Below are 7,991 nucleotides of genomic sequence, written 5' to 3'. Positions count from 1 at the left end.
AATCACAACCACCGAGTTCTACTTCGTGGACCAATCACGGCGTTCTAAGTGGGACAGCTTGAGAAGCTGTACGATTATACGTCGTTTTCGTGACGTTGCTGTGACTACAGCCAAGGTACACTCAGGACGTAGTGGCTCGGGCCCCTCCCATCCTAAAAGGAAGGCCGGTGAGGATGGTGAGTGGACTGCCTTGGGTGTCTTAGCCATGATATGTTCAGGCAATGATCCTAATTCACATCATAATTGACGCAGAAATACGAGTAGACGCTATTAAGCCAGCTGAAAGGCGCCTGTACACAAGGCCTATGTAACGTGCAACAGGTCTTTGTGAAACAGCCGTACCAAAACCGGTTAAACAGCCTCTACACAGCATATTCCAACGGAAACAGCGGGTCAAATAAATGAAAGAAGGGATGTGTTGAAATCTTGCCCCTTCTGCATTGTCTCCAACCGTTCGAGCCGCCACTCTGTGTAAATCAAGTCAACAAATTATTAACCTGATTCTGAACGAGCTGCAGATAAACATCCATGATTTGACATTATCATTTGAGACTGTAATGGTTCTGCTAGATCAATGATTATCCAAACTTTTCCCATTTCATCTCCAATAGGAGAAAAAAATCGCTCTGTATCGATAATAGGACTGCAGCACAATAACACATGGAATGGAAGGAATATATGAATATATTGTAACGGCATAATCACCATAGACAATTTCAACAGAATGAGGAGATCAGCCAGCTTCTTCTGTGGGAGCAACGGCACCATCACCTCGGACAAATATAAAAAAACGCTTTGGAGGGATTGACCGGCTTGTCCTGTATAAACGATGTCACAATCACGACAGATGAGACAATCGTCACAACATGTTTCGGGGGATCGGCTGGCTTATCCTGCATGAACGATGTCACAATCGCAAAAAATGAGACAATCGTCAAAACATGTTTTTTGGGGGGATCGGCTGGCTTATCCTGCATAAACGATGTCACAATCACGACAGATGAGACAATCGTCACAACATTAAAAGTTTTGGTTCTATGTTTGGCCGCTAGGTGTAACGGCCAAACTTTCGTCCCTAGCTTTTTATTTTTTTAATGATGAATATATTGATTAAGGAAATGATACCGATCTGGAGGTATTGGTTGTCTCACCGAAAATGCAGGGTTGGAGCTAAAATGTAGACCAAAACCGAGTGGCCAACATTTTAGCTCCATCTGAGCTCTGAATATTGTCCAAAGTCCTAATAGTATGTGTTGTCAGGCCTGTCTTCTGACCTCTGCTGTTGTAATAGTCATCATTGACTGCAATATTGACAGTTATGTAAGCAATTAGATGTGTAATATGGAATCATATTTAAAATCTTTATTGGAAAATATTCCTGTACACTATACAAAGGTAAAAAGGAAATGTTTTCCTCGACATCTGAATTACCAGAACATACCAATACGAAATTAATTACAGTGGAACCTCGTTTAGCAGACACCCCTCTATTAAGGACACCCTCTTTATAAAGGACACTGGCTTTAGTCTCAAATTGGTTGTTTCCATTCATTTTGACCTCTCTAGTCGGGACACCTCTCTATTACAGGCAGCTTTTGTCAGAGTCACAAGGGTGTCCTCAAGAGAGAGGTTCTACTGTACTACCCAAAGCGCACATTCATGACCACTATCACTACAGCGAGACAAAAATAAAATAAGATTGAACAATATTTCCCATCACAACCAGCATGATTTCTACCATCATCATACACAACTATAAATGCAACGGTCCAATAACTGCAGCAAACTAAAATTCTATTCTCTAAAAGCAAAAATACTGAGATAAGCCTTAGGACATGCTGGGAGGTTTACTAAACATGTTATACGAAGTTCTGAAGCTCATCTCTGAAACATGACCATGACGGTTTGTTCAGTTAAAGGGTTAATCTCGGAGACAAAATTACCATCAAGTGGTGCTCAAGGTTGGCTAAATGCTTACATACTCATTCATAATACTGTCCAGCAGCACTGATATCACCCATGATAATTATAGTGACATTATACAAACAGAATAAAACAGACTTCTATAAACACCAGCCAAGGTGTTTCCTGAACATATGAACACAGACTTACATATGTAAGAACACCAGCAAACATATATCCATGAACACACGAACACAATACCTTTATGAATACCGGTACCATTCATGAATAACACACAATATCCATGAGCGTCCCTTCATGCATGAACACATCAGACTGACATCAACACTTCATGTCATTATGACACACTGATGAACACATTACAACAATTCGAACTAAAAGGTGGCTCTCTTGTCGGACTCATCCCCCAAGCACGGCATAGAAGCAAGAGTTCTGAATTCATTAGGCCTATGTATATTCAGGGCAATCTCTCTAGCTCCAAGCTACATGTTCTCTTAACAATCCAGAAGGGAAAAGAATCATGTGATATGACGGGTTTCAATGTTAGGCCAGTTTTTTTTTTTCAAGGGGCTTTTTTAAACTGAAGCATCCCAGCACTGACAAATATCTTTTGAATCCTCTCACAACCATATCTCTTGCTATAAAGATACAGACCAGTAATATCAACACATTTAGGTCCATATCCTTGATTTTCGTACACCACACACAAGCCCGTTGAATCAAGAACACACTCTTAAGTCCGATATACCAACGAATATTGGTTTTTTAAACTAGTCTCTAGCAATTTCAAATTCTCAATCGGTCGGCCTAATCTGCAGTGTGATTTTCTGCTGGTTGTCAAGACATTCACGCAGCTTGTTCTCCGTCATGGTGAGGCGTTGCTCAAGGATGGACACCGTCTAAAAAGGAAATATTTTTTAAAGTAAATTTTTGATCACAATATAAATTTTTGAAGTTAACTTAAAAATAAATCGCTTTGATGACAGCATTTGTAATAAAGTTCAGGACAGGTCATATTAAATAAATCGCAGAGTTGCATTTAGATTTTTCAAGTCAGTGTGGAAATTTTCTTCCAATACCTAATTTGTAACAAATACTCTCCAATGTGCCATGATTGCACCTACCTGTGTGATGATATCTAATTGTCCAACAATATGTTCAAGCGTATTGGCCAACTCCGGGGAGACTGATTTGGCTTCCAGTGGCTGCTTGGTCGGGACTGACTCATCCTCCCTCTCCTGGTAAGCTCGCGAAGCACGGTCACCCGATGTGGCGCCTAGGTCCCTCATACTTCCATTAGTGGTACTGGTCGGCTAAAGAAAATAGAAGTGTAAATAATACGTTAGATATGGGGCTGCAGTGGAGTATTGACTCGGACTCTCCGATAGCGGTATACAACTTTTTTAATACTACTCAACAAGCAGTGTGCAGTGCTCAGTGCACCATCGATTGTCATGCTCGGACCAAACTTTAAACCATTCATAAAATATGCCAGAGGCCATTAACATGTCAGAGGTTTAATTTCATATTCATGCAAATATTAACTTACACAAATAATACTACCTAAGCACAGGCAAACATTGTATACAAGCAATTGGTGGTGGGTAAGGAAGTAAAAACATGTGCCACATCCTTAAGGACTTGGACTAAAACTAGCCAGATGCCGTCGAAAGAAAAGACAGTTTACCGTAAGTAGAAGCCTGAAGACTAAAAGTGACGAATTCAATTTGTACCTGAGGGTGTGAGAACAAAGCGGGACCAATATCAGTGATACCGGGGTCAGTGTCTGTCATACTTCTCAGCTCACTTCGGGCATCAAGCTGCAAATTGAAGCACCGGTATATTTTTATTGCATGCACACATACATGTATTCATTCAATTCTACATTGATATTATTGACAGCATAAAATTTGGAAGTACTAACATTGATTGATAGGGAGAGATTTGCCATTAAAAAAAAACCAGGATTACCCACCACCAAAATAGGAATAGATATTGGAAAAGTACTGTAAGCAAGGAGCAAGGGAAATAGTTCTGTAGAATGGAAAAACTCAAACAAAGAATGAAATTAGTACAGAAAAATCAATTGGAGGTTTATTGCTCTACCAACTGAGCGACTTTCTATACTTAGTGACACAATCTTCAGAGCCAAGTGAGACATTTCACATTCATTTAACTCATTATAGTGGACCACATACAATTTCATTTCATTTCAAGGCAACTTGACTTTCTGTACTAATTTCAATCTTTCTTTACATGAGCCAGCATTAGCAACCTATATTCATCATGATTCAAACAGGTTCACAGTCAACCAACCTGGCAAGGTGAGCCCCTTGCGGGCGACCTATAATGTGGTGACCTCGGGGGAATGTCATGGACGGTGGGCTTTTCCTCCCCTGCCTGCCTGGCGCGGTGAGACTGCAATACCTCATTGTAGTCGACTTGGTCAAAGTTTGTCTTCCACACCAAAACTTGCTCGTCTGAACCTCCCGATGCGAAGTAGTCGCCGGACCGGGAGAACGCAACAGCTGTTGATGGACCCTGCAATATAGGAATAGCTTGTCGTAGTCTAAGAAATACTGTATAAACGCTAATTTAGCCAGTTGACTACCGGTACATAACGTGCAACAGACTTACATGTAAAAATGTGAATAGAAAAAATCCGCTGAGAGCAAGTTCAGTCAGAAGATCCATATATTGATTATGAGAAACCTTTCTCAATTGACAGTACAACGTGGCATCGGATCACTGATTTCTACAGAGAAGTTTTTTATGAAAATGATAAGCTTTTGAGTGTATCAGATGGCCCCTGTGCACTTGTTCGAGTCTCCAGGTGCTCCCATTAGGAACGAGGTCAGGAAGCAGATGTCAAACGAGACGTCTGCCCCAGGATGCAACTCATCACTTACACTCAATTCTCATTGAGAAAAAAACAATTAATCAACATTTGATTGTTGGATATCACAGCTAGTAATACAGAAACTGGCTGTTCTCTCTTAACACCAATTGAGAATCATGCATGAACTTTCTCTGGTATATATAAGAACTCTGGTATCACAGTTACCTGATGTCCGTGTAGCGTGTAAAACAATCGTCCCTCTAATAAATCCAGTATTTTCAACGTGGAATCATCTGAGGCTGTTATAAGGTAGTTACCACTGGCATGGAAGGATAGGCTGTTCACTGGGGCTGTGTGGACTGAAAAAGAACAACAGTACCGTGAAGTGTTCTAGTTTTTTAACTTTCCACTTAACAGCTACAACTATGAGAAATATTTTGATGCGTTCAGGTTATAAACTTTGAGGTTGATTGAGTGTATCAGATGGCCCCTGTGCACTTGTTCCAGTCTCCAGGTGCTCCCATTAGGAACGAGGTCAGGAAGCAGACGTCAAACGAGATGTCTGCTCCAGTATGCAACTCATCACTTACACTCAACCCCAAATAGTACCAGAATTTCTCCTCCAAGGCGGGAGGAGCATCAGTATTTCTCCTCGAAGATGGGAAGAGCACTTTTGCAAGCCACAATAATAAGGTGCCAAATAGGTTTATTGGTCTGGTAACTCTATTTTCTTCTCATCTTAACTCTTAACTAACTTAACGCACACACCTCAACAACTGGCATTAAAAACTAAACTTTTCAGAATTTACCTGTGTAATGTTGAAGCAATTTATTCATTCTGATGTCCCAGACTTTCACAGTGCTATCGGTGGAAGCAGCAGCAATACAAGTACCACTGGGGTGGAAGGCAACGTCATTCACAAACCTGAAGGAAGATTCGAATCTGTTTCTTTTAAACTATCTACAACCGGGTAGGTATCTACTTTGAACAGCCGGTTCCCCATTTAGTGATGTCCTGCCCCTCAAACCCTAGCTTCAGCTCCAAGGCATAAGACCAACAAGTTCACCTTGCCTGTCACAATAAGAGCATTTCTACTCTGCTACCAAGATTCTGTCACAAACTCAAGCCCCTTTATTGATTTGGATGGTTTATCACTCACCCTCCATGTTCAAAGAATGTATGGACACATTCCTTGTTCTGTTTGTCCCAGAGTTTGACTGTTTTATCATCACTGCCGGACACTATCAATCGACTGTCTGGAGAAAACCTGCAAATTGAATATTCAAAGTATAAATAAACGCAACAAGTAAATTCATTTCTACAACAAACACATGACATGGCCAGTTGGGACTTCAGGCTTATTTTCTTGCACAAAAGGTAGACTCGTCTATAAAACAAGTGAAAATAACATTCTTTACCAATATTTAAACAAGCATGCTAAGATCCCTTCAACAGGATGAATAACTTCAACAGAATGAACTTACTTAGCACATCGAACCCAATTCATGTGCTGTGTCAGGGAGAACAAAAACTTCTGCCGATGCACTGTCCAGACCTTGACAGTTTTGTCATCTGAGGTGCTGCACAGGTGCTGGCCATCACTTGAGAAGTCTACGCTTCTTACTGTAGCTGTGTGTGCTTTGAAGACAGTCGATTCACCTTTCCTGAAAGCAGAAGACAAATTTGATTTTAAAAGACAAAAAGAAGAACGCTTAGTGTAAAAGTTGTATGGATGAAAAAAACATTTCTCAAGACTTTTTTGACTTTTCAAGTTCAGACCATGTCGCGGTAGTGCAAACAGCCATGGACATACATCGACCCCATTGGCCACAATGGCATCAGAAAGGGATTCAGATCTTTGGTGCACTGGAGAACATGTGAAAATTATTCTCCCCACACCTCTCAAGGCCAATTACTTACACACTTGGTATCCAAAGTCTGACTGTCTTGTCTCTTGAAGCAGAGGCAACCAGATGCCCTGATGGTGAGAAGCGAACCGACATCACAGCATCTTTGTGGCCGACAAATCGGTACGCTCGCATCTGCGGCTTGAAGTGCCAAATCATCAATGACGAGTCCATGGAACCAGAGGCTGCAAAATTTTTTTTTCAAATAATGAAAAAATCCAACAGCAGTTGAGACGAGGCCGCCACCTTCTGGGGCAGATCAAACTGAGCCTGTTTTAATTATTCGTATCTACATCAACACGTATTTTGTATCTATAATCTAGAAATACTGGAATGACAAGATGACTTTTAAAAATTTTACAACCGAGTTATTTATGAAATGTAAAGTACTTGCCTATTTGCTTCATATTTGGGTTAAAATCAAGACTTGTGATAGTGTCTCTATGTCCTCTAAAATGGCGCTCCAAGGTAGGATCCTCCTGAAAACAAAGAAGTGACAATGAAGCCTAACATTATGACTGTGTTAACAAAGAAACGTTTCTGGACAAATATGACAGTTCAGAACTTTGGTCCCAGCTACAGGTTGTGCATAACTGACCGATCAGCTAATGGAGCAAGCAAATGATGTATGGGTAAATCATGCATAATCAGATGATTCACTTCATTTGCTGGTTTTGTTAGCCGATTGGTCAGTTATGCGCAAACCGTACCATCGTCATTCTGAACTGTCGTATTGAATTTTCATTTTCTGCCTGCGGTTGAGAAAAATCTTGAGAATGAATGTTTGACGTACAGTACTACTGAGTTACCGCTACGAATACGCCTACCAGTTAGGCCCTAAGTTAGTACTATAGGCCCTTACTGTGAATGCCGCCACCACACTTCTTTGTTCTTCTTCTTTCAGTTCGAGTGCAATATTTGATTTAGTTAGTTAGGCTCCGATTCATAGAGATTTTACACTTGCAAAGGGGAGTTTTTCAAATTTGATTATCCGGAAAATGATAACGATCTAAATGTGTATATTAAAGTGTACAGAAAATCTATAAGTGATGTCCGAAAATAGACCCCACAAAAATCTCGTAGCAAAACATCTGAAAATAAGCTTCATTTAAACAAATTAGTTATGCTTCTTGGGTGATATCATGTCCACATATACTTACAAGTACAGTACCCATTTTCTTAACTTGAAGTTTGCCACAAATACAGAATAAAAGAGAGTTAATCGACTCCAACTTGAAATAGTTCGGTTTTAAAAACGGCGGTAGGTTTGTTCTCAGTACGCATGCGCTAACAAGTTTAGACACAACTGCGCACGCTCAGA

The 7,991-nt window shown here is 40.5% G+C and overlaps 1 protein-coding gene and 2 non-coding genes across 4 annotated transcripts; all 3 read right to left on the bottom strand.

Moving 5' to 3' along the window:
* Nucleotides 1-1,337: 1,337 nt before the first annotated feature.
* On the bottom strand, nt 1,338-7,924 carry LOC135490646 (POC1 centriolar protein homolog A-like). Of its 2 annotated transcripts, XM_064775945.1 has the most exons (11): nt 7,831-7,924; nt 7,065-7,149; nt 6,684-6,855; nt 6,248-6,427; nt 5,923-6,030; nt 5,572-5,687; nt 4,988-5,121; nt 4,240-4,464; nt 3,657-3,743; nt 3,048-3,236; nt 1,338-2,822 (listed from the first exon to the last, which is right to left on the bottom strand). In XM_064775945.1, exons 1-11 carry the CDS (start codon nt 7,843-7,845, stop codon nt 2,718-2,720), a joined length of 1,416 nt encoding a protein of 471 aa, XP_064632015.1. In that variant the 5' UTR covers nt 7,846-7,924; the 3' UTR covers nt 1,338-2,717. The 2 variants fall into 2 exon arrangements, with proteins under 2 accessions (XP_064632015.1, XP_064632016.1); XM_064775946.1 differs by lacking the exon at nt 3,657-3,743.
* On the bottom strand, nt 4,716-4,837 carry LOC135491876 (small nucleolar RNA SNORD67). Its single transcript, XR_010447955.1, has one exon. It is a non-coding gene; the product is annotated as a small nucleolar RNA SNORD67 (small nucleolar RNA).
* On the bottom strand, nt 5,236-5,357 carry LOC135491877 (small nucleolar RNA SNORD67). Its single transcript, XR_010447956.1, has one exon. It is a non-coding gene; the product is annotated as a small nucleolar RNA SNORD67 (small nucleolar RNA).
* Nucleotides 7,925-7,991: the final 67 nt, after the last annotated feature.

Source organism: Lineus longissimus, chromosome 7 (assembly GCF_910592395.1).
Source record: "Lineus longissimus chromosome 7, tnLinLong1.2, whole genome shotgun sequence".
In the NCBI taxonomy this organism is placed as follows: domain Eukaryota; kingdom Metazoa; phylum Nemertea; class Pilidiophora; order Heteronemertea; family Lineidae; genus Lineus; species Lineus longissimus.
The sequence above is the reverse complement of the archived record's forward strand: the minus strand, read 5'-3'. Positions and strand labels throughout refer to the sequence as shown.

What these genes read in the sequence shown, in the direction of transcription:
- LOC135490646 (XM_064775945.1), bottom strand. An exon ending in CCCAAATATGAAGCAAATAG is followed by an intron (nt 6,856 to 7,064) that starts GCAAGTACTTTA and finishes AAAATTTTGCAG; the next exon opens with CCTCTGGTTCCATGGACTCG. An exon ending in AATTGGGTTCGATGTGCTAA is followed by an intron (nt 6,031 to 6,247) that starts GTAAGTTCATTC and finishes TTCAATTTGCAG; the next exon opens with GTTTTCTCCAGACAGTCGAT.